General features: G+C 43.2%; 1 protein-coding gene and 1 pseudogene across 3 annotated transcripts in view; both read left to right on the top strand.

Annotated features, from left to right (window-relative positions):
- Window positions 1-8,465, top strand: part of Ano6 (anoctamin 6) — a 170,254-nt gene extending 161,789 nt beyond the window's left edge. For all 3 annotated transcript variants that reach the window (XM_050128712.1, XM_050128706.1, XM_050128721.1), the window contains 2 exons: window positions 879-984; window positions 5,440-8,465. In XM_050128712.1, the coding sequence (XP_049984669.1) occupies window positions 879-984; window positions 5,440-5,646 (313 nt within the window). In that variant the 3' untranslated portion in view covers window positions 5,647-8,465. The remainder of the gene's footprint in view (window positions 1-878; window positions 985-5,439) is intronic.
- Window positions 8,466-25,698: 17,233 nt separating this feature from the next.
- LOC126494068 (hypoxanthine-guanine phosphoribosyltransferase-like) lies at window positions 25,699-26,456 on the top strand (annotated as a pseudogene).
- The last annotated feature ends 438 nt before the right edge of the window (window positions 26,457-26,894 follow it).

Genomic DNA, 26,894 nt, shown 5'->3' with positions numbered 1-26,894 from the left:
GGAGAAAGAAGCATTCAGCGGTAGGAGCACTTGCCTTCTATGGGCATGGCCCTGGGTTCCATTCCCAGCAGTGAAATGAAAGAGGAATAAGCTTGAGGACAGCCCAAAGCTAATGATGACCCTCTGGCACCTCACTGAGCAACAACATTTAAAGATGGATGCAATGGGATGTCTCCAGTGCTCTGCACTGGTGGCTGGGAGGTCAACATGGATAGTGCACCCTAACTCACTTACCAGTTGGTAGTTTGTTGAACATGTAGGTCATGCAAATGTATTTTCCCTATTACAGATTCTTAAACACAAATTCATTTAATTCAACCGCTCAAAGCCATTCGGGTTCAGATTTTCAATAACACAACTAAGATATCAGACAGGGCGAAACAACTGTTCCAAGTGGCCTGCTTGTTCGGACTGTATATATTCTGATCTCAGCAATTGCAGTCTTGTGGGTCTAATAGCTTACAGCTGAGAAATTAGAAGTGGGCAGCCCAATGAAGAAAACAGAGTTAGGTGAAAAATTAATCTGCAGGCAGTACTGGGTGCTATAACTGGCCTGGTGATCTCATGGAAATGTCAGGTCTGATGCCCAAGATAGCTAAGTTCTTTTCAGAAAGCAGGGATAAAGTTGGGGGGTGGAATATGTAAATATGTTGTTACCTTATAAAGATCCATCATTTTCTGATTACACACTCAGGAAGTTACTGCGGGTTAATTTTCTCCCAGGATTTGATACCAAACTGAACTTTCAGTAAGATGTGTGTGATGTCTGTCCCCTTACAAATCATTGCATCAAGGATGACTCTGGTTTTAAACTGGGTTCTTGCTTGTAATAGTAATCAAAAAGATTTGTCTGCTAACATGCCTGGTTGTGTTTTCAGGTACCGTGACTTCCGAAACCCACCCGGTCACCCACAAGAATATAAACACAACATCTACTATTGGCACGTGATTGCCGCCAAGCTGGCTTTTATCATTGTCATGGAGGTGAGAGGAGTGTGCTCTGAGAGGGACAGCCTTGCGTGTTCCTAGGCCATCTCTGTCCTTTAAGTGCTGGCAGCTCTGTGAAGGGAATCGCCCTTCCTTCTTACCGCTTGCTAGTGACTGTCTTAGGACACAGACTAATCAGTGTTGGCCTGAGAACAGACCTTCCTTCCATAACGCTCTGAATGAAATGGCCGTCTGCTTTAAATGTTAAAAAACGGGCCACGTCAAGGGAGATTCCATTCCACTCAACACAGTCCTAACTGGGTGTCTCCCGTCCTTTGAGGAGCTGAACAGCATGTCGGATTGTGAAAGGCCTCTGCCCGTGAGGCTATGGTGTGTCTGTTTCCAGCTGCTGCAAGTAGCACACCAACTCCTTCTAGTGCCTCTCTCTCTCTCTCTCTCTCTCTCTCTCTCTCTCTCTCTCTCTCTCTCTCTGTAAAATTAGCGCTAAGAAAACGACACAGCTGTCGGTTGTCAATTGAGCTAGCCAATATCTTTCTCAGACATTTGTAACAAATTACAAAGCCTCAAAATTTGTTGTGCAAAGAAAGACCTCAACCCTTGCTTGTTTAAGCCACTATAGGTAAGTTTTCTGTCGTGTATAAACACCAATCCAACAAATTCTGAGATTGAAAATGGGTGACGGAGGAGAGGAACCTTTCCATGACGGACAAAAGGTGTCGGACATGGAGCAGAAAGTACAACATATGTCATAAAGGAAGACTTGACTCACCAAAGATAGGAGGCAGAGAAACGAGTCAGGTGACTGACCAAGAAAACAGATTAGAATGGGGGGGGGGGGATTCTCTGCAGCAACCACAGAGCTGGCAGGGACAGCTCTAGTACTTCAGAGTGCTCACCTAACCTGCAAATGCAGCGAGAGGGAATAACTGAAATGTTTCCACAACAGAAGCCACTGGTGAGCCACAGGAAGTGATTGCAAACTTTCAGAGAGCACAGATGAGGAAGACTTCCTTGACTTCTGGGAGGCTAGGATAGTCTAAATCAGAACTTCTCAACCTGTGCATCATGACCACTGGAAATACAGGTTTTATGATGGTCTTAGCAACTGAGATGCAACTCATGAGCAAAATTATGAAGTTATGAAGTAGCAATGAAAATAAATTTATAGTCGGGGGTTCCTAAGACCATCAGAAATGTGTGTTTTCCGATGGTCACAACCTACAGGTTGAGAACCGCTGGCCTAGATCCTAGACACAGACAAGCGTAGGCACAGAGGGGAAACTGCTGGACACAGCAGCATGTTTTTATACCAGCGCTGGGGAGGCAGAGGTGCCTCACCCCTATGAGTCCCAGGCCAGCCAGAGCTACACTGTGAGACACTGTCTCAAACAAAACAAAGCAAAACAAACAAAAAAAAAATCCAAAACTCTAAAGAGAAAAGAAAGGAACACTAAAGCCCTTCTCATCAGCTCATAAATAGAGGTCCTTGTAGAATGTGTATAGTGAACCTACAGGGTATTTTTAAAAGACAGCATCACGCCATATTGGCTTTAACCAGAAATGAAACCCACTGCCTGTGAATATTAGCAACCTCTACAGAGATGAATTTGAAGAAGAGGAGTCTTGCCCTTCCTCTGTTGGGCCCCTTCCATCACCCCTGGTTGCCGCTCCCTATTGGGCTCCCCAACTCCTCTCTACTGCTCTTCCTTGAGTGAGGTCAGGGTCCCCAAAGCCATGGCAGTGTTTGCTTTCCACACTCCCCTTTCTCTCCTCCCTTCTCCCTCTCCACTCTAGCCATTCCTCCGCTGCCTAAGTCACTGACCTCTGCTCTGGCTGTAGTGACCATTGCCCAGTCTGTCTGGTGGTGAATTCTTTTAGCAGTGTCTCCGCCCATGTTACCCAGCTGTGAGCACAGCACAGCCAGCCTCACTCTTCCATGAAGCATCTCTGTTCAGCTCCAGGAAAACACTTTAAAAAAAAAAAAAAAGCAGGAAAATTGAGAATGATAAACGGGGTCAGTTCAGCCAAAGGAAGTAACAACGCTAGACAATGCATCCGCAGTAGTGTATCTTCTGGTATAAAAAAGAAGATCTGTGTGCTCAAAGGGAAAAGTGGCTGTCAGTCAAAGACAGCCGCGCATCAGCCCACACCTTCGGCCATCTCTGCGAAAAATAACAAGCTGCAGAGTTAGGTCACACTCTGGATCAGGTGGGCCTGGCCGACACCCACAGAACCCTGCACTGCACCCGGGGTAATGCATGCATTCTGCTCCTCTCCAGAGCAGCATCCCCAAGGGCATGTCACCCAGGAGGCCACACAACAAGTCTCAGCACATTTTTAAAAATTAAAAATCATATCAAGTGGCGTTCCCGAGGACAGTGCAATTAAATGAGAAATTAATCAGAAAAATCTGGGGAAGTACACGTGTGCCCAGAAATTAGATGACATATTCGCAAACGACCAACAAACCAGCAAATACACGAAGAAGGGATTTTTCTTTTAACTTTGAAGCAAACGATAGTGGAAACAAGCATGCCAAAGCTCTGGGATACACTAAAAGCGGTACTGGGGTAAGTCTGTATCAGTGGCTACATCACATTAGCACAAGAATCCCAAATAGCCTGTCATCGTGCCCCAAGGATGAGAAACAACCTCTCTCCTCCGCTCAGCCGGAGCCCAGCTGAGTTCTCATACCCACCCTAGTCTAGCCCAGACTCTCCCTCAGCTCCAAACACAGCTACTCCTCTGCGCTCTAACATCTTCATCTGGTCAGATGCTCAGACAGTGTTCTGAGAGTCCCCCGTGCCCCTTTTCCTTTTCTCTCACCCCGCATCCAAGCCTGCTGGCTTTCTCCTCAACAGTAGGCCATTGGCCTCTGCTTGGAGCCTTGCCTGCTTTCCCCATGTGTTGGCTAGCTTCGTGATGCTGTAGCAATACCAGCAGGTTTACTCTGGCTCATTGTTTCTTCCTTTGGGCCTCTGCTGAGATGGCACCCCAAACCAGGAGAATGCCATGGAGAGGAAGCCACTCCCCTTGTGACAGCCAATAAGTAGGTGTAGAGTCCCAGTATCCCCAGGACAATAACCTAACCTCCTCCTGCCAAACCCCATCCCCTCAATCAAATTGCAGGCCGACAGCCAACCTTCAACACAGGTCTTTGGAGAAACTGTATGGGAACCAAGATCCTCCAGGCCAGAGGCACCATCATTTCTTCCCTGGCTGGGAACCGGTTTCTACCTGGAGACCACTGTGTTCTGACTTCAGAGCAAAAGCCAGAGTCCCTGTGGTGCCATCCAAGGTCTCACACCATCCAGTCATGTCTGTGGTTCTCACCATCGCTCCTCCTTCCAGCTTTGCCATTCCAGATCAGGTTCTGGAAGCTTCCCCTGCCCTGACCTCTGCCCTCCTGATACCTGCATATTCCCTTGCCCCTGATACCCTTTGCTGAGTGATTTATGTGCAAACTGTTCGGCATAACGTCTCCGTGATGTGTTCAATGTCTTGTCACACTTGGGGGGCCTGCACTGTTCCAGGTTCTCCCAAAACTCTGTAAGCACTTCTTGACACTAGGCACAATCCGAATTTAATGTGTTTTTATGGAAACTCATCTTAATCCATTTTTAAGTGTTTTCATGGCAACTCATCTTTATCTCTTTTGTGCACCCAAAATACACAACCAAAAGGACTTTTTAGAATGGAGACTAACACATGAAGTTTAACTGCATTAGCAATCACAGAATTACAAAGCAAGACCAGTCATGGTCCACTTGCAAATCAGAAAATCAGCAAGTTTAAAAAAAAAATGGGATGCCACCAATGTTGACAAGATGAAGCATTGCTGAAACTGCCTGCTGCTGGTACGAGCCAAGCCAGAGCAACTCCTCGGGAAAGTTCTGGGTGCCAGCCAAGCCAGTGCAACTGCTGGGGAAAGGGCTCTGTTACTTCATAAACCTGGTCTTTCATGCGTCCAAGTGTCTCAGCAGCACCCCCTCTAGCTTCGGGCTCTTAAACTTACAGAGAAGGTTCGAGAAGCTACATATTCACAAGGGCACTGTTAATACGAAAATATAGGATAATATTGACCTTTGGGAAAGGAACAGGGAAAAGTATACAAAATACAACAGCCTGTCAGTTGGCCGGACTTTGTAACTTACAGAGGATTTGGAGGCAGTCATTTTATTATTATTTTTTATTACATAGGTTAGACTGGCCTCGGACTCAGTCTCCTATGCTCTGGATGACAAGGAATTCATTTGCCTTCACCTTTATAAGTAGTATGTAAGTGGATGAGAATGCACACGCTAGGATACACTCCTCTCCACGTGCCAAAAAAAACCACAGGCTGTATGAACGCTAACAGGTCATTCGTTCCATGCTGTTGCTTTGAGACTGAATGACTACGGTATCTGTCCTGTCCCAACACCCTGTTGTGATGACGATCTTGAGGAGCTCGGTGGCCCCCTCTAACACTGTCTTCCCTCTCTCCCACAGCATATCATCTACTCCGTGAAGTTTTTCATTTCGTATGCAATTCCAGATGTGTCGAAAATCACCAAGAGCAAGATCAAGAGGGAGAAATACCTCACGCAAAAGCTGCTTCATGAGAGCCACCTCAAAGACCTGACCAAAAACATGGGACTGATAGCCGAGAGGATGGGAGAAGTGGTGGACAACAGCGTGCGGCCCAAACTCGAATGACAGAGAGTTTGATGTCCTGAGAAGCACTTTAAAACTAGTCAGCTGTCGACGTGTCGTGAACCACTAAAGAGGATGTTGTCCAATCACTTAGGCAAACTGGAGTCTCGACGGTGCCCATTTCTGCCGCATTGTTTTTCGGTTTCCGCTAGCAGTGTCGGAACTGAACAATGGAAACCTTTGCTCAAGAAAGGCATAAAACTACCTACCTGGAAAACCTGAATATGTTCCCTTTTTTTTTTTTTTTTTGATAAATTAGAATTTTAGTAACAAAAAAAAAAAAGCCTCGAAGCATGCTTGAGTCCTTCCTAGGGACTTTGCTTTTCTGGTCTCAAGCACTTTCTTGTGCTTAATTTTTGCATTTTGCCAATGCTGCCCCCGACCTATTCCGTCCTAACAGTCCCATCACCAAAGACCAGGCATACCTCAGCCTTAATCGCTTTTGTGTTATTAACAATAGCCAGCTCAGAATCGAGTCTGGATGCCATAGCAGGTGCCAGGTAGACTGACGACTTCACAGTATTTCAGTGTCTTACTGCAGCCCTAAGGAAGGAGACCTCGTGTCGGAAGAAGCAGGTTCCGTCCAAACTTCAGCCTGCATTTCCACCTCTGAGAAATACTCGTCTTAGATTGACATGAAGATAGAGGGTCTTGAATGAAGCCTGTCCCTGTCACTCCGCAGTGACGACTGCCTTCTAACAGCATTCCCAGCATGCTCTGGGTCTGATTGACATTGACTGCTCTGCAGACCTTAAGGGAATAAGATGAGAAAGTAGGAAAAAGTAACTCGTACTGATCTGGATGGTTAATTTACCTCTTCTTGATTATGTAAGTTTCTTGGGGGGAAAAGAATCAGATGATTGTGACTGTACTGTTATCAACAAAATGGGCTGAAAAATGTAAGCCCATCAACTGTGCAAACTGACTTACCCAATATGGAAGGAAGGCACTACCAATCACTGCAGCCTTCTGCTGGGCTCACTGAACAGGCCCATCCCCCGAAGACAATGGGCGTGGTCAGTGCAACAGCCAACTACCTGGTGACTAGCCCTGTCCTGTGATCCCAGCGTCACACACTGGGAGCCCTACTGACTTTTCTGCTTGTCACAGTGAACAGCTTCCTTGCCATCTGTTCATTTCCTAGGCCCGTTCACTCACATGGTAGTCCCAGCTGTGCTGGAGACATCGCCCCAGAGGAGTGCCCTTTGACGGAAGAGGCCCTGGATTTAATTTGAGCCCCCAGCCTCCTCTCAGGCCATCAGGCAGTTAAGGGAAGGGCTGTTTTGTCTGCTGGTGGCTTGCTGCTCAACCCTAGCCTCCTGGTGCCTTGCCCTCTCTGCTGCTCACCTGAGCGGTTTCTTGAGCTCTGCGGCCTATACCTCTCAGCTTTCCTCCAGTAGACCTAGAGGAGACGTGGCTACACCTTGCACTCTTGGCAACGGATGACGGAGGTCGGTGCTGGTTGAAGAAGAGAGGATCTGCCTCACACCTTTTGAGATGGGCCTCTGCCTACAGAAGTCGTGTGAAATGCCTGGGAGCCCCGGAGCCAATGGAAGGAAAGCAAATGGGTCTAGAGGCTGCCTTTTCTGGGTCGCAGTTTTAAATGCCCTCCCAGAATGGCTTAGAGAATCAACATAGTTAAACAAAGCAGTGTTCTGGGCTTTTGAGTAGCCTAGGGTGTCAGCAGGAACATTTCCCCACCACCCTTGTACTGTACGGAGTCCAGGAGCTGCCATACAGTGTCTGACTGTTGAGACAGAAATAGCGCACTCCTCCCATACCAGGGATGTCCTCACTCCACGGGTGACACCAGGTGCCACTCCCTGTCCCCACCCAGATGCCCTAGAGTTCCTCACTCCCTTTGTTATGTCTTCTCCAGAGCCTGCACTCATTTTAGCAGGATGGAAAGTTCTCGCACTTTACGCCATAGGAAAGGAAATCTTTGCATCTCTCTTTTCCTCCTCTCTGCCTACACAAAGGAAACTTCAATGAAATGTGCATTTATTCATCTATATCCCTCAGCCAAGAGTGTAGAAAGTGCCACTGTGGGCAGAAGAAGAAAACACAAACAGCCAAAAAGAAAAAAACAAAAAAAATCCTGCTTTTCCAAAGGGAGCAAGCGTATAATTTGACACAGTGTGTTGCCGAAAGGCTGAGTTATGGTGAGCTGCAGGGTCCCATGGCATCAGTATCATTCCTGTGAGGCCTGTGCCAAGATGGTGATGGAGAGAAGTGGGGGACACCTACAGTGGCAATCTGCATTTGCCAGTAGCAGTGAGGTATCCCCTGAACCCAGGAAAACCATGACAGTAGCCAGTGGGGCAAGGACCTGGTCCTCCACCTGTCTGGCGTTAACCACTAGAAAAGTTCTATCCTTCTATATTGCCTTCCAATTTTATAATCAATTGAAGCAGTAGACCCGATACTCAGGGGATTTTTCTTTAACCGTTCCTCAGATCTTTTAGATATTCCATTAGAAATAGAAGGCTGTGATTTGTCTTGAAACCAAACAAGACCATCTGGTAAGAAGTCTGTCCGGTTCTCCCTTTGTAGTGCCCATGAGTCGTGAGTGTCATAGAACATCGCTCGCCTCGAGGGCAGAAGGTGACTGTGTTGGTTACACACTTCTTGTGCGCTCCTTGCGTTCCCATTGTATTTGGGAAGTGGAAGCGTTGCCCAGCTTAGCTAAAAAGGAACCGAAATTCATGATGCTTCTCATACAATGTAGCATCGGTGTGATGTTTGTAACTGATGTTTGTTAATTTCTATGCATTTAATATTTTTTAATTATGAGCATTTTAATAAATTCAGTTTTACAAACAGTTCTGTGTCCTAACTAGGTTTAATTGTCTTACTAATCTTTCTGAGATTTGCCAGTAACTGGTTAAGTATCACCTAGATAACGGAAGTGTACTTCTGTGTCTCTAAAGTCACTTTCTATGGCCAGTGGTTACATGGACTTTCTTAAAAGATTAGGGACGGGGTTTCTGTAATGGAAGCTGCAAGAGATGAAGTGAGCCTGTAAATCCCCGGGTGTGCTGAAGACTTACCTGCTCCCCAAGCCAGGTGTGCCAGAGTTGCTGGAGGGATGACAGCCTTTGCCACTTTCCTGCTTAAGGTTTCGTTGGCTGTGAAGAGCCACAATGACCACAGTAACTCTTATAAAGGAAAACATTTAATTGAGGCCAGCTTATCGTTTCAGAGGCTTAGTCCATTGTCTTCATGGCATCATGCAGTGCTGGAGAAGAAGCTGAGAGCTCTTTGTCTTGATCCACATGCAGCAGAAGCTACTGTGAGTCTCACTGGGTGTAACCTGGGTATAGGAGACCTCAATCCCTCCCCCCACAGTGACACGTTTTCTTTAACACAGGCTGACCTCCTCCAACAAAGCCATTCCCAGCAGGAGCCATTTTCTGTCAAACCACCACATTCCACTCCCTGACCCCCAAAAGCATGTAGCTGTATCATAATACAAAAATGTATTCAGTCCAACTTCAAAGGTGCCTGTAATACCCAGCATCCATCTTTGGAAGCCCCCTCCCCCTGGGAGTTGCTTTGGTCCGGACTCCACCTCCGGGAAAAGCCCACCAAGCAGCAGTGGACCACTCTCACAGGCAATTTAGGCTGCTACCCAGGAAGGTTTTGCATGGTACCCCCTCTGTCTCTCTTTCCCTCACCATGCTCCCAGCCACCTGGAAAAGCTGCAGTAAATGTGAGCATCTTTTATTAGGTCTCATTTGGTTTGATTGAAATTATTTGCATCAGTGGAGAGGCTCGTCTTAAGAATATTCCTAACAGTCCCCATAGTCTCTAACAGTCTCAAATTTATTTAAAAGTTTAAAGTTCAAAGTCTCTTCTGAGATTCATGTAATCTCTGAAATCCCCTGAAAAATCAAAATCAAAAAGCAAATCACATACTTCCAACATATAATGGCCTAGGATATACATTACTGTTCCATAACATAGGGAAGGGAGCATAGTAAGGAAGTACTGGACCAAAACAAGACTGAAAACCAGCTGAGCAAACTCCAAACTCTGCCTCTCCACGTCTGATGTTGAAACACTCTTCAGATCTCCAACTCTTTTCAGCTTTGTTGACTGCATCACACTTCTTTCTCTTGGGCTGTTTCCACTCCCTGTTAGCAACTCTCTCCTGTTCCACTCCCTGTTAGCAACTTTCTTTGGCAGGTCTCCCACGGCTCTGGCCTCTCCAACATCTTGGGGTCTCCAAGGCAATCCAGGATTTACCTTCACAGCTTCACACAATGGCCTCTCTAAGCCTTCATTCAGGGACCCCCCTGCCTCATGCCTGGCCTCATTGGCTTTCTTTAGTCTCAGAGGAAGATTCTATAATGTCTTTCTTCCATCCTTGACACTAGGCCAGCATCACGTGACTGAAGCTGCCAAATTCTACTGCTTACTGGAGCTGAAACATGATCCCTTTGTCAGGTTCATTGTCACTAGCTTTCTGTTTTACCTGGTTACTTTCACTACCTAAGCTTGGCTGTCCTAAAACTTGTTCTGTAGAACAGGCTGACCTTAAACTCTGAGATCCACCAGCTTCTTCCTCCCAAGTGCTGCGATTAAAGGCGGGGATTAAAAGCTCTGAGATTTTCTATGATTCCTTTTCACAAATTGAAAGTTTAGCTGGGTGGGATCTTGCCCATTGGCTACCAATCCATTTAGTTAATTTCTTAATCTGCTTAGCTCCTGGAGCACAGGGCTTAGCTCCATTCTACTTCCTGATGCCCCTTTTCTCCTCAAATTGTGCATTTTGTAATTTTCCTTGCTCAGCTTCCTCCTTTTCATTATAAATCTTCATTAGCTTTAACATTAATAACCACATGACAAAGTCAATACTAGGTTGCTTTGAGATTTCCTCTGCCAATGAAATCTAAAACTCTTCACACTTTAGCCTCAGTCAAACTTTTCAGACAAGGGCAAAAAGCAGCCACATTCTTCACCAGATTATGATGAGAATACTCTCTAGGTAACATACTAACATTCTCACTGAAATCTCTTGAGCCAGTTCCCCCACCCCACAGTTCAGATCACCTTCAGCACTGCTGTCTTCCATATTGATACTAGGATGGCCCATTAAGCCACACTGAAAGCATTCAATTGCTTTTCTAATCCATAGTCCCAAAGTCCATATTCCTCCAAATAAAACCATAGCCCGGCACATCACAGTAATACCCAAGTCCCTAGTACCAACTTTTGCCTTAGGGTTACTATTGCTGTGAAGAGACACCATGACCTCAGGAACTCTTACAAAGGAAAACATTTAATTGGGGATAGATTACAGTTTCAGATGTTTAATCCATTATTTTCAAGGCAGTGTGCTGAAAAGTTCTACATCTTGATCTCCAGGCAGCAGAAGCAACTTTGAGTCACACTGGCTGTAGCTTGATCACAGGAGACCTCAAAACCCACCCCCAACTTAAAATGAGACACTTCCTCGAATGAGGCCATACTGTCTCCAACAAAGCCACTTCCTATGGGAGCCATTTTCTTTTAAGTCACCACAATCACAAACCCTCTTTAGGTTGTTTTGTCTTGGTGGAAATGGGTCTCACAGTAGCTCAGACCTGTTGCACCCTCTCAAGTTCTGGAACTTTAAGTGAGCCACCACACTTGGTTCTTAACTGTGCTTCAGACCAGTACTAATAAGAAAATTTATCTTTTAAGCATTGTGAGCCCAGCAAAGGGTTACTACAAGTTTAATTCTAAAACAAAGCACCTTCTTCTCAATGGGGAACTTCTCAGCAACTGACCATAAGATGTAAATTTTCTAATCATATTTTTAGAGACTTTTGCATGTTTGTTTCTGCTTGAAAATTTAAATGTTTTAAAAATAATCTTCTGGGGCTGGAGAGATGGCTCAGTGGTTAAGAGCATTGCCTGCTCTTCCAAAAGTCCTGAGTTCAATTCCCAGCCACATGGTGGCTCACAACCATCTGTAATGAGGTCTGGTGCCCTCTTCTGGCCTGCAGACATACACACAGACAGAATATTATATGCATAATAAATAAATATTTAACAAATAATCTTCAGAAGTCAAGACTTTTCACAGAAAATAATCAAGGTGGCAGGTATTTAGAAGCACAAGAGGTGACTGAACACTTGACAGGAGCAGGAGACTACAATCTTAAAAGATTGGGAGAGGTAGGACATAGTATCACCCTGGCTTCAGAACCAGGGGTGAGGAGGCCTAGTCAGGTTAACACAGAGAAAGAGAGAGTCACAAAACTTCATCAACAAACTGGATCAAATGGAAGGGAGACTATCTGACCGCCAAACCAAGCTGTTGAAACAACCTGTTCAAACAAAGGGTAAAAAGGAGAGAAGCGGAGTGGAGGGGGAAAAGGAGAGAGAATGAAGGCATTCAAAGCATTTGGAAACAAACATACCTTTTCAGAACACCAAAACCAAGACTTGTCTTGAAAGGAGACAGTATCCAAATTTGGACATATTTAGGAGTGGAACCCCTGTATATCCCATATCCAGGATTCCACAGCCTGACTGTGGAATCTAGCACAGTGACTGGCAGAGCTGATAGTTTTCCTCGTGAGCCAGACTTGACTTGGTGGAGTGACTGTCACAGACCAACTGTTATGGTGTGAATATCAAATGTCTCCTACAGGGTCATTTAGTGCATGTTTGGTCACCAGCTAGTGGCACTATTTGGGGAGACTGTGGAAAATTTAGGAGATAGGACATAACTGGAAAAATATTAGGAACATACTTTTATGCCTGCCCTTCCCCCAGACTCTTCCTCACTTTTCCTCATTTCCTCACTCAGCCTTCTCTACCACGGGCCCCCGCCATCACGAGGTATGCCTTACCACAGTCCCAGAAATGGCCATGAACTGTGCCTTCTGAAATCTAAGTTAAGTCCTGTCTTGTTAATGTTAGGTGTTCTTGTTCTGTCCTGCCACAAGGAAGCTAGCACACCCAAGGAGTGCTATCTAGTGGGGAATGGGTGTGGCAACACAGAAAAGAGCTGAACTGGGGGACCAGGAGCCTGAGGAGATCAGTGTGTGGCCAATCACATGCGGCTTCATTTAGGTGCCACTTTTCCCTACATCACTGAAACCACACACCACACAAAGATCTCTGAGCCAGGGTTCTGGCTGTATCCTCAACGCCAAGGCACAGATTGACAAGGTCCAGGTAGAAATGATTCCCGATGTCGTCTTCATCCTACTTACTCTTTATCTCCTGTGAGTGCCTCCACTGAGAGCAATTTTGCCTGGCTCCAGCTGTGACCCACTTCTGCTTGATCTGCCCCAGGCAGAAGACCTTGTCCATCACAACCACAGGCATGCTCAGCTGGGCCAGAAGCCCTGTGTCTAAGCACGAAAGCCCACATTGTCCTGCGTCAGCACTTAACGTATGTCACCTCCATTGATCACTGGCACCTTGCCTGATTGTGTGAGGCTGATGAAACCCCATGAATGTTACAGAGCAGGCGCTGTGCCTCTTGACACTGCTTCTCATTAAGTGCCTGGTTCCACATCAGTATCAGAGGACAAACGTGAGGTCCTTGGATCTATTAGGGCAACAATACCATGACACATTCAAGTTGAAGAGCCTGAGGAAGACCGAGTCAGACTACCACATGGAAAAGCTACCAGGGAGCCCATAGTGGTAACACCACCAGACTTCTAGAGTATCTATACTCATAAAGATCAACTCTTGATTTCTGTGATTTCCCTGTGATGTAGTAGGAGGTGCGGGCTGCATCCCTCCCAGCTAGCTTACACCCAAAATAACCACAAAGAAACTGTATTCATTTAAACATTGCCTGGCCCATTAGCTCTAACTTCTTCTTGGCCAACTTTTACATCCTAAACTAACCTATTTCTACCAATCTGTGTTCACCACGAGGTTGTGGCTTACCAGAAAAGATCCTAACCAGCATCAGTCTCAGACAGGAGTTTCATGGTGTCTCTCTAACTCTGCTCTTCTCAGCATCCAGTTCTGTCTTCCCCACCTACCTAAATGCTGCCCTATCAAAAGGCCAAGGCAGATTCTTTATTTTACAAATCTGACAGATGGTTAATATCTAGATCATACAGAGACTAGCTAAGGGTCAAGAAAACAAACACCCAATTTAAAAATTGGATCTAAACATAAAGCTGTTTGCCAAAAAGAAGGTTAATAAATGTTTTTAAGTGTCCAACACCCTTAACCATCAGGAAATGTAAATTAAAACAACTTTGAGATTTTTACCTCACCCAAGTCAGAACACCTATTATCAGAAAAACAGAAACAACAACAACAAAACAAAACAAATAAAACAGTGAGTGCTGGCAAGGATGCAGAGAAACAGGAATCCTTATCCACTGTTGTTGGGAGAGTAAATTAGTTCCCCCACCACAGGATCAGTATGATGGTTTCTCAAAAGGGCAAAAGTAGAACTACCATAGGGCTCAGATGTACCACTTCTGGGCATGTATCCCAGGGACTCCTTAGCCTAGAACAGCAACATCCATTGCTGCCCTATGAGCAATAGCTAGTAAGTGCAGTCAACCTAGATGTCTATGAGCTAGCTAGTTAGTGACGGTGAAGATGGGATACACGTGCATAATGGATTTAGTGAACAACAGCATGGAATCCCAGGACATTGTAAAATAATTTAAAGATGCGATTTTTGAAAGAATTTGAAAAGAGGTAACCAGCTTGAAGAGACAATGCTGTTCCCAAAGGACACAGATTACTAAGTGAAAAATATGAGTGTCAGGCATGGGACCTCTCTCTCTCTCTCTCTCTCTCTCTCTCTCTCTCTCTCTCTCTCTCTCTCTTTCTCTCTCTGAGTTTCTGGTTAGGTAGTTACCAAATCCTCCCACCCCAAACAACACATCTTACAGTACTGTAAGAAGCTGTCTTTTCAACATGACATGGCCATTGCACTCACAAACTCCCAACAAGTGTGCTTGCTTATACAAGATCTACAGTTAAAACTTTCAACAAGGGTGGGAGGGGAGCTCATGAGTCTCCATCTTAGTGAAGAGCTATTGGCAGCTGGTGGATGCTAGGAAAGAGAGCCATTTCTCTTCGGGATGTAGGTGCTGGCAGGTTGCCCTTGCTCCAGTAGATGGCCCCGCACCCATATGCATGCAGGCAGTACCAATTAGACTAAGTGGGCTACTTTAAAGAAAAAAAGAGGTCCTGAAGTTGGGAAGGGACATGGGGGGCAGGATCCAGGAAGAACTGGGGAAGTAGTAGGGGTTACATACACTGCACACATGTGTGAGATTCTCAATGAATAAAAACTATTCCTAAGAAAATTCATGGCCACTAAGCAAGCCTTACTAAAGATACTTGAGACTAACGGGAGAGATAAGCTTATCCACAAGGATACAGGAAAGAATCAACCATGGCATAGCACTAACAAACCAAATGAGAAATAGGGAAAACGCCCACACTATAAACACCAGCGCAATGGTATGAATTAATATACACCTCGCCAACAATAGCATGAGAATTAGTGGTCTTGATTCTTTAGTTAAAAGACGCAAACTTTCAGACTGTTTTTTTTTTTAATCCTGTTTGCTTCTTTAAAGAAATGCACCTCATTATCAAAGGCAGATGTTTTCCTGGGTGAAGGATGGACAAAGGTAGTTTAGGAAACAGAACTAGGAAAGAACTAGTTATTGGTAGTCTCATACCTGACACAACCCACTTCAAATTAAAATCAGTCAGAAAGGATAAACAAAGAAAAAAAGCTTACTTCATACAGATTAAGGGAGCAATTCACAGAGGACATTACAATTTTAAACATATACATACACCAAACAGAGGTGTGTTAAGGTTCATAAAAAATAATAATACTTAAGGACACAGATTACCTCCAATACAGTCATAATGGGTGAATCCAATTCCTCACCCCCACAAATAGGTCATCTCAATAAAATAACAAAGAAACATTAGAATTAAATAAAAACAAATGGACCTAACAACACCTACAGAACATTGCAAGCAAACACTGCAGGATAAATATTCTTCTCAGTAGCTTACGGAATGTCTCTAAAACAGATCATATTATAGGACATAAAGCGAGTTCTAACAAGTGTATGAAAGTGTCATTATTTCTTGTACTTTATCTGGCCATATGGAATAAAACTAGAAACCAATAACAAAACGGTCAAAGAATATAGGCAAAACCATAGAAATTAAAGAACACAATATTGGGTGATTGAGTCTTGAAGGAAGTGAGAAAAAAATGACCAGAATCAAATGAAAATGCAAAGACAATATACTAAAAGTTTTGTATAGGATACAATAAAAATTGTCCTAAGAGAAGCATATAGCTACAAGTGCCTACCTTGAAAAAGTTCAGAGTTCTAAAATAAATAACTTAATGTTGTACCTTGGGGCCTCGGAAAAGCAAGAATGAGTCATCCCTGAACAATATACCAAAAGAAATTAATTCGTGAAGAGCAGAAATTAATGAAATAGAAATGAAAAAATATAATCTATAAAACAATTAATACATAATTTTAAATGGTAAGAAAGATCAACAAACTTATCTAAATTAAACAAATAAAAAAAGAAATGAAACCCAATCTAATAAAAAGTAAACATAAAACGGGAGACTTACATATACAATATGTAATGTCCATGTGTATACAATACCAGTGTACAATGAATATATATAATGAAAATACATTATGAAAAGTAAAACACACATACACACACACCTCAACTACGAAGTGATCCAGTAAGCCAGTTTGTCTACCTAACCACATTGAAGAGATCCATGCCCACTCCAGTACTCTACATTAGCCAAGACATGGAATCTGTCTAGGTGTCCATAACAGAAGAGAGGATAAGCAGACCATGTCAGAGATGCACAATGAAGTACGATTTGGGCATGAAGAAAAATGAAATTCTGTAAAATGATGAAATGGGAAAACATTAAGCAAAAGAATGTAGACCCAGAGAAGTGCAGAGGAGGTGGCTCAGGGGTTAAGAGCACTTGCTACTGTTGCAGAGGACCTGGGTTCAAATCCTAGCGCAACCACCTGTCACTCCAGCTCGGCACACACACAAATATAATTCTTTTAAAAAAAAATACACAAAAGGTTTGTTCTCACAATGAAAACTGGGGAGAGGAAGTCTGCCTGAAAGTAGGCTGGCTATTACTAGGGGCTAGGAGGGAAGTACACTGGATGCGTGTATGAAATACCACACTAAACTCCAATATGTGTAAATAATACATGCTATCTCCTTTTCCACTTGAGAAGCTGTAACCACAGACTCACAAATGCCTTCCTGTCTAAAACAATTTTCACTACAATATAGGGGCTCTCCCCTTTTCCCCCAAATTATCCAAACTAGAGGCTGGACAGACAGGGGCAGTGGCCAGATCGGGAAGCAGAAAAGAGCTCTGACTTGCAACCTGCGCAAAGGACTCACCCTTTATCTACCGGAGTTAGCCACGAGACCAGGCTGCTGTGAGCCAGACTTGCACCATCTCTAGCGACAGTCCAAGTGGACAAACAGGAACTTCTGTATCGACTGACCTGATAATGCCAGGACTTGATTTGTTAACTGACAGCCACCCCAACTTTCGTCCCCAGTAGCAACCAAGCACCAAATCAGAGACTGTTACTTACGCTTCCCCACCCAACCCCACAGTACACCAGCTTCTAGCAGCTGCCAATCACCTCCCTGCCAACACCCTCCAGTCATGGCACACCCGTTGCCCTCATTTTTTTTTCTATCTATCTATCTATCTATCTATCTATCTATCTATCTATCTATTAAAGATTTCTGTCTCTTCCCCACCGCCTCCTCCCCTTTCCCTCCCCCTCCCCCAATCAAGTCCCCCTCCCTCGTCAGCCCAAAGAGCAATCAGGGTTCCCTGCCCTGTGGGAAGTCCAAGGACCATCCACCTCCATCCAGGTCTAGTGAGGTGAGCATCCAAACTGCCTAGGCTCCCACAAAACCAATAGGTGCAGTAGGATCAAAAACCCATTGCCATTGTTCTTGAGGTCTCAGTAGTCCTCATTGTCCTCTATGTTCAGCGAGACCGGTTTTAACCCAGGCTTTTTCAGACCCAGGCCAGCTGGCCTTGGTGAGTTCCCGATAGAACATCCCCATTGTCTCAGTGTGTGGGTGCACCCCTCTCGGTCCTGAGTTCCTTGCTAGTGCTCTCTCTCCTTCTGCTCCTGATTTGGACCTTGAGATTTCAGTCTGGTGCTCCAATGTGCGTTGCCCTCATTTTCCACACAACTTTCCCACTCGTCTCTGCTCAAATAGAGGTGATGGCTGTTGCTAGAGCAAGCTATAGATCAATAAACTTACCTTGTTATTATTTGTTTGGGTTTCGTATTGCTATCAATGCAAAGGAGGTGGGCTTTGCTGTGTGTAGGGAAAATATTTAGAGACTTTACTTTGACTAACTTCTGCCCTGAGTCAGACAGAAGGGGTGCTGGTAGTTGCCAAGTGCATCTTCTAAAAGCGTGTACTAGATCACTATGCATGTGAACTTAACAGAAATGGGGTGTCCAGGGAAGATTTCAGAGGGGAACAAAGGGAGCCAGAATCGGATCTTTGCTTTGGTGAAGACTCTCCTGTTCTGTCTGCAGTGCTCTTTGAGTCTGGCCTGTCTGAATCAATGGGGAGTTTGGTGATAGTTCTCACAGTGGGGGTCTATGGTGTGGCATTCTTGAATAGAGAAGAAGGGTGTGGGCTTCACTGGAGCCTTAGTGTATGTGGAACATCATAGACAGGGAAACAATCCTGAGGTGACTGGCAGTGGCTGTTTCATCTGGGGAGATGCTTTCTTTTCCTCACAGAGGAAACATCAAAAGACACACCAGTTAAATGAATTAAGGAAGGCAACACAGAATCTGAAAGGGAACTGGACGGAGATCACAGAGGAACTGGGAAGCTTAAAGGGTCAAATAGCAACGCTGCCAGCAGCTCTATAGAATGAAGTGTGTGTGAATCTCAGAGAAGTAGGCTCTAATGCCCGTGAAAGGATGGACTTGGTTGATAGCGAGGTGAGTGCAAGCAGGTAAAGAGCAAGGAGCTTTCTTGGTGTTCTCTTTGTAGGCTGCCAAGAGAAGGTATGGCCCAGATTACAGGCGGATCTTCCCACCTGCAAAGATCTGAATTAAAGGCGGTTCTTCTACTTCAAATGGTTTAATTAAGAAAATCCCCTCACAAGTGTACCTAGCTGCTCGGGTTTGAGTTCATTACAGATGTAGTCAAGTTGACAACCAAGAGCAGCTATCATGGCAGCCTCAGAAGCTAAGTAATAAAGCGGAAGAAAAGAGAACAGAGCCCAAAGACAAATAATTTGAATTGTGTCAGGCAGAACAAAACAGAAGGAAAAAAATACATGAAAAGAAAATGCAAAAGCTTTGTGATACCTTTTAAAAATCAAATATTAGGATCATTGGCATACCCTAGGGAAAGGGATATAGGCTGAGGCATAGAAAACCTTTTCAGTAAAAATAGTAGCAGAAAATGTCCCAAATCTTGGGAAAGACGTGACATCCAGGTGAAAGAAGCATTTGGAACCGCAAACACCCATGACCCTAAAAGTACATCACTACAAGATATTATAGTTAAGTGGTTAAAAGTACTGAACAAAGAAAGAATATCATAATCCGTGAAAGAGAAATGTCAAGCAACATTGAAAGGCAAATACATTAGAGCAGATTTCTCAGAAGAAACTCTAAATGTCAGGAGGGTATGAAGTGATATATTTCAGGTCCTGAAAGAAAATAACTTCCAATCAAGATTTTTTTTTGTACCCAGTCAGGCTGTGCTTCACAGTGGGAAGAAATGTAAAGGCCTTCCATGATAAAGATACATCAGAGAACTTCATGAGCACTTGACCAGAATTTTAACAGATGCTTAAGGTAATCCTATACCCAGAAAAGAAAGGATATATCATATACCAACATTAAAAATATAAAGAAATCCCACTAGAAAAAAGAGATAAGTCCACAAAGAATAAGAAGGAAATACAACCAATATAGTAAACCGTAAAATTTGTAAGATAAATAGAAATAAAACATATTCAAAGCTACTTGAAGAATATCAGAATGAGATTTATTTATATAAATTTATATGCTGAGTGTTTGAAACAATGCTTAATCTTATAAAAACAAAATACTACTGACATCAAAAGAAAGTGTTGGCCCCAATACCACAGTGAGTGACTTTAAATAGCAGGTGTAACTTTGCATAATTGGAGAAAACATCCCAGGATTCATATAGAGCACAAAAGAATTCAAGTAGCCAAGAAAACGTAAGAAAAACCATATTGGAGTCAAAATACGACATAAGGAAAACACCGGGATATTGGCGCCGGTGGATGCCCTAGGTAAGACTTCAAAAGCAGAGAAAAAAGAATTGACATCTAGAATTATATTCAAAGTTTCTGCTCAGCAAAGCAGATGATCTTCAGTCTGTCACCTTCCAGAACCAAGGGTCTGTGGTGGTTTAAATGAGAATGGTCCTAATATGCTTACATATCTGTAGACTTGGTCCATCGAGACTGGCTGCCCCATCTAGGTCTCTCACCCACCACACCACTCCCTGCCTGGGACTCATGGCCCACTGCAGCCACTTGGGGAACTGTGCTGACCCTGCCTGTGACTGGCTGCTCTTAGAACCCACAGCCTGCTGCCTGCCACCACTTTGGGAAGTTGCAGCATGGTCTCAGGACCCACTGCTCGCTGTCTGCCACCACTTCACGGACCTGCAATGTGGCTCATGGCCCGCTGCCTGCTACAGCTACTCAGAGACCTGCAGCATTTTTACTTAAACCATAACAACATTATAACTGACCTGGCCATCAATACTATCAGAGATCCCAGAAGGGTAAATAAATTATATCTGAGTATAGACCATGCAGCTTCCAAATCTATTAAAAATGAAAGGGACCAGAGTCCATATACAGAGTCCATATACAGCCATACCTGGGTCTCCATGGCATTGGAGGCAGAAGTATCAGAACAGCAGTCTTACAGTCTTAGCCAGGCCCATAAGGTGATTTTTTTTTTCCTGTAGAAGAGGGAAATGGAAAAGTCTGACCTTATTTTGTCTAGGCAAACGTGGTGCAATCGATTCTCCAAGGTCCTGCTGTTTGTTCACAGTCTGGATTGGGTCCTGGCAGCCAGTGTTGCACTGGGGCATCTCACCCCAATGGTCAGCATCATCATAATCCAGGTGGAGACATCATGATATCCCATAAACTTTTTTGGAGACCTTAGGTTACTGCTAGAATCAGAGTCTCTGTCTAATATAATAAGCTTTTTAATCATTATTTTAAATGCCATATTCTATAGATCTCTGAAGTATGAGGGCTGCCTAGGTATATCTGATTAGACAAACTTTGTTTCTAGTTACTTGTTTTAAATTTTACTTTGAAAACATATACAGGGAACTAATAAGGCTTATTCCTGTAATTAATTATATCAGTACTTTAAGAATGACTTACTAACTTGTATTTCCTAATGGTCTATAATAAATTAGCAGCTTTTACAAGACTAGAACTTTACATTCTGTAATGATTTTGAATTGAAACTAATAAAGAAACTGAATTAGTCATTCTAAGGGTAAAAACAGAACAAGTTTGTATCCAGCTGTTAATGCTGTCTCCTGTGAAGGCAAACTGGGAACAGGAGGGAGCCTAGGGGCTGGCCTTGCCCCCTGACAAGTTCTAAGGCACTACAGCCATAGGTTAGTGAAGGGCCACAAGTTCCTTTTGCCAGAGATAAAGAGGGCAACATATTTCTTAGGAAAAAAGAACTTTTTCCAAGTATCCTGAGGGAATGGGAGCTTTATCCAAGTGCCTGACCTTGGGAAAGGACTTCATAGCTCCATCTTTGTTAAGTATGAGCCTTAGAAAAAAATATCAATTAAAGTTTCTCTTAGTATCAAGACAAAAAAAAATGTATATGACTCAGTTTATCCAAATAGCTTAAGCTTAGCAGAATTAACAAAGGCAAGGAGACTAGACATATATCCTTATGTCTGAATAGACTTTGTATAAAGAGAGACTTTTTTTTAAGCCACTGATTTTCAACTTTTTAATGCTTTGACCTTTTAATATAGTTTCTCATGTTGTGGTGACCCCCTATTACAAAATTCTTCCCATTGTTATTTTACAACTGCAGTTTTGCCATTGTTATGAATCTTAATGCAAACATATGACATGCAGGTAGTCCTAGACTACCCCTGTAGAAAGGATTTGTTTTGTTTAGTTTTGTTTTGTCTTTTTGACCACCAAAGGGTCGAGACTCAATGAGCTGAGAAACTGTTTCAAGTCCTTTGCCAGACTGTTTAGGTCATTGTCTTGCTGCATTACAAGAAATGAACATCCCATTTTCTGTAGGAATGTTGTGCTTAAGGCTGTGACCCTAATTTTTAGCTTTTTATTAAGTCCAAACAATAACAATATAAAACATATTATAAGCACAAATATCTCATAGTCTTAACTGCTATTTAAAAAATTAAAATCTCTTAAATGTCTCCCTGCAATATCAAAAATAAAGTACTTCTTTCACACCATCTCCGATGGCATATACATAGCCTGTTCTTTAGATCTCAGCCCACTCTATTTCACTGTAGCTGGTGCTTCTAGTGATCATCACCTGTATTGGCATTTCTAAAACTGTTAAGGTCCATTCTTGCAACTGCACATTCTTTGTGTCTCTAGTCCTGCCATACATTTGTAAACCTCAGCTGTTCCCTATGATCTTTATGCCTTTATAACCATTATCACCTGGGTGACTTGTTGGCAGAAGTTTCTGTCCCACCCAGTCCAACAGCTGTTCAGCCCCAAAGAAACACACAGAGGTCTACAATAATTACTACAATAAACTGGTTGGCCTATTAGCTCAGGCTTCCTTTATAACTTACATTAATTAGCCCATAATTCTTGTCTGTGTTAGCCATGTGGCTTGGTATCTTTCATTAGTGAAGCTTTCTCATCTTGCTTGCTCTGTGTCTGTCTTCCTCTGTGTTGACTACAGACTATATCTTTCCTCTTTCCAGAATTCTCTTGTTCTCATTGCCCCACCTCTACTTCCTGCCTGGTCACCCTGCCTATACTTTCTGCCTGGCTACTGGCCAATTAACATGTTATTAAACAAGTACAAGAAACAAATCTTTACAGAGTAAAACCAATGTCCAACAGCACTTCCCCTTCTTCAGCATTCAAACCATTCAAAGAGAATGCAGCGTTAGTGTGGGAGGTTCTTCTGCCTATGTATTGCTTTTATTGGTTAATGAATGAAGAAACTGGCTTGGCCTATAGCAAGGTATAAGGAAGGGAGAGTCAGAGAGAAGCCATGGAGCAGCTGGAGATAGACACCTGAAACTTTAGCAGGTAAGCCACAGCTGGTGATACGCAGACTAATAGAAATGGGTTAAATTAATATGTAAGAGTTAGCCAATTAGAAACTGGAGCTAAAGGGCCAAGCAGTGATTTAACTAATACAGTTTCTGTGTGATTATTTCAGGTCTGGGTGACCAGGACGAACAAGTAACTTTCTTGTTACAAATTGGTGCCAACATGGTGGACTAAATCCACATAAAACCCGAGAGGGCTTAAAAAGAAATTCTAGACACTAAAAAACAAGTGTAGCCACATTTATTTTCCTGAATGGGCTTTGCTTGCTGGTGGCACACTATGGCGCCTTTAAGAGAGGTTTTCCTGATTCAGCAGTAGAAGGAAAACAGTCACACCATTTTGAAATGCCAGCTTTCTGGGCCATGCTGCCAGCATGACCTCTGGCTCTTTCAGGAGACCGAGCATTTGGATGGGGTTTGTGAGAAGCATGCTGTGGCTTGCTTGATGGCAATGTGGGCCGGCTGTGTGCCTGGAAGTGGAGCGGTGTGTGTGGCTCTTGGATGTGGTGAGCAGTTCGTCCATGTTGGAATGGGAAAGGCAAGCAGAAAGTACCATGTATACCCTAGCAATGTCGCAGCTTAGATTCTTAAGAACTTAGCATTTTAAGAAGCGCTTCTGGTCAGAAAATAATTACAGATATGCAATAAAGACAAATCCTGATTTAAAAAAAAAGACCTATAAATGGGTCACAGTGTTGGATAAATGTATGTAGGCTTGGGAAAGAAATGAAAAAGGATGTAGACAGTTATAAAAAGAAGTAAATGGTTTAACAAAAAAGGTAAAGTCTTTAAAGAGACAGAGTACAGAAAGAAAAATAAGCCACATAAAGATAGAAAATTCACTGAGAGTCTGGATTATGTATATTATTGTATTTTCTTTGAAATTTTTGACTATGAAGGAGCTAAGTACTGAGCTCGTCCTGGTTGGCTTCTGCAGATACTATGGCTAAAACATTCCCATGGAGAAATGAGAGGAAGCATCCTCCAAGGGTCTTGGCTACTTGAGTACTAGGACACTACCAAAGCAAGCCAGAGTGTAAGATGTGGTTATAGCAGTCTTCTGAGAGAGTTGGAGCAAGTCATTAGTCACAGGTCACACAGAGGGCAGTGTAAAAAGCCAATGAAGTGGACCCTAGACTCCAAACTTCTCATTGAAAGTATGCTGCAATGATCCAGCATGCAGCACAAGTCTCAGGAGTAATGCCTACTTGCCCTCCAACATAGTGGTGGCTCAAATATTGGCATCCTGGTGCTCTTCGTTCAGGGAAATGGTCACACTCAAAGGACTCTCCCTGAGCATGGTGGCATTTGAATGTATACCTTTAAGCAACTACTCAAGGATAAACATTACTTCTCGTTTATATATAGCTTACCTGAAGGTGATAATTACAAGGCATACTGGCTGGTTTTCCATCAATTTGATGTGAGCTAGAGTCATCTGGGAGAAGGGAACCTTGATTGAGAAATTGCCGCTGTAAGATCTGGCTGTAGGCAATTCTCTAGGGCACTTTCTTAATAGTGCATTATCTTAATTAGTGATTGAAGTAGTATGACAAAGCCCACTGTGGGTGGTACCACTTCTGGGCTGGTGGTCCTGGATGCTATAACAAAGCAATCTTAGCAAGCCATGTACAGTAAGTAGGTAAGCTGCATTCTTCCATGGCCTCTGCATCAGCTCCTGCATCCGGGTTCCTGCTCTGTTTGAGTTCCTGTCTGACAGTCCCTCCATGATGGAGTGTGGCCTGAGAGTTGTGAGATAAAATAAGCCCTTTTCTCCCCAAGTTTCTTTTGGTCATGGTGTTTTATCACAGCAAAAGAAACCCTAAGATACCAGGGTATCCAACCTATGGCTTTACTAAGATATTAACAGAGATTTGTACTGAAATTAGACTTCTAGAAGAGCCAACTTTTGATTCTGCGAACTCACTCACTCTATTATGTCTTTATTTTCTATTTCAATAATATCCATTTTATTATATCCTTGGTGCTGGCTAGTTTATGTCAGCTTGACACAAGCTAAAGTCACCTGAGAGTCTCCACTGAGAAAACACCCTCATAAGATCCAGCTGCAGGCAAGTCTGTAGGGCATTTTCTTAATTAGTGATCCTTGGGGGAGGGTCCGGTCCATAGTGGGTGGCGCCATCCCTTGGCAGGTGGTCCTGAGTTCTATAAGAAAGCAGAGGAAACCATGGGGAGCAAGCCAGTAAGCAGCACCCCTTCATTGGCTCAGCATCAGCCCCTACCTGTAGGATCCTGCCCTGTTTGAGTTCCTTCCCTGACTCCCTTCAGAGATGACCAGCAATATGGAAGCATAAGCCCAATAAACCCACTCCTCCTCAAGTTGCTTTTGGTCATGGTGTTTCATTGCAGTCATAGGAACTCCGACCAAGACACTCTTCTTTCTGCCTTCTTCATATCAACTTTGAGTTCTCTTTTAATTTATTTAACCAATAATTCACTCAACTAACGTCTGTGTATGTATTAGGATGCAGGTATTGCCTTATGTGTTGGAGGCAATGTGAATGAGATTTTTTTTTTTAATTTGAGGATTTAAGACCATGAATACCTTTGTCTCACTTTAAAATTTAAATAGCACCCATGCCGTAGTGCCTCCTCCACCGGCTTCCTCTTCAGACCGCTTTTCGCTCTGGCGAGACGACCAATTCCGTCATGGTAACCTGCAATCCCAGCGTCGTGATTAGTGATGATGAACCAGGCTATGACCTAGATTTATTTTGTATACATAATCATTATAAAAGGTCTTTATTCCTCATGGACTGATTATGGACAGGACTGAAAGACTGACTCGAGATGTCATGAAAGAGATGGGAGGCCATCACATTGTGGCCCTCTGTGTGCTGAAGGGGGGCTATAAATTCTTTGCTGACCTGTTGGATTACATTAAAGCACTGAATAGAAATATTGATAGATCCATTCCTATGACTGTAGACTTTATCAGACTGAAGAGCTATTTTAATGATCAGTCAACAGGGGACAGAAAAGTTATTGGTGGAGATGATCTCTCAACTTTAACTGGAAAGAATGTCTTGCTTGTTGAAGATATAATTGATACTGGTAAAACAATGCAGACTTTGCTTTCCTTGGTCAAGCAGTACAACCCCAAAATGGTTAAGGTCGCAAGCTTGCTGGTGAAAAGGACCTCTCGAAGTGTTGGGTATAGGCCAGATTTTGTTGGATTTAAAATTCCTGACAAGTTTGTTGTTGGATATGCCCTTGACTATAATGAGTACTTCAGGGATTTGAATCATGTTTGTGTCATTAGTGAAACTGGAAAAAGCCAAATACAAAGCCTAAGACAAGAGTTCAAGTCGAAATCTGCAAAACATAGGAGTCCCATTGATGTTGCCAGTCAAATTAGCAAGCATTCTAGTTCTGTGGCTATCTGCTTAGGAAAGCTTTTTGCATGAACCTTATAAGAATTTTATGTTTTTTTTTTTTTTTATTTTTAGAAATGTCAGTTGCTGCATTCTTGAAGTTTTTATTTGCACTATGAACCTATAGGCCAACTATTGGCTCTCTTTGGTAGATTGTCACTTACCTTGTGAACAAAATAAATCTCTTAAATTACCACTATTAAGTAGGACTGAGATTGTATGTGTAAGAAGCATTTAAAGAGAAGATATATTAGTTTTTTAATTGGTATTTTAGTTTTTATATATTCAGGAAAGAAAGATGTGATTGAATATTGTTACCTATACCACCACGTGTTTAGAACAGTCTGAAGCACTCAGTCTCATGTCAGTAACCATCTAAGAAGTTTTGCTCAGTGGGATAAACGTATGTTTCAGAAGTGTTGACTGTATTTTCCCACTTGGATTAGTTTAGTGAATCGTTGTCATCAGTTT

This window comes from Alexandromys fortis, unplaced genomic scaffold, assembly GCF_014885135.2.
Source record: "Alexandromys fortis isolate MF-2015 unplaced genomic scaffold, M_Fortis_MF-2015_v1.1 scaffold_28, whole genome shotgun sequence".
Taxonomy (NCBI): Eukaryota; Metazoa; Chordata; class Mammalia; order Rodentia; family Cricetidae; genus Alexandromys; species Alexandromys fortis.
The sequence above is the reverse complement of the archived record's forward strand: the minus strand, read 5'-3'. Positions and strand labels throughout refer to the sequence as shown.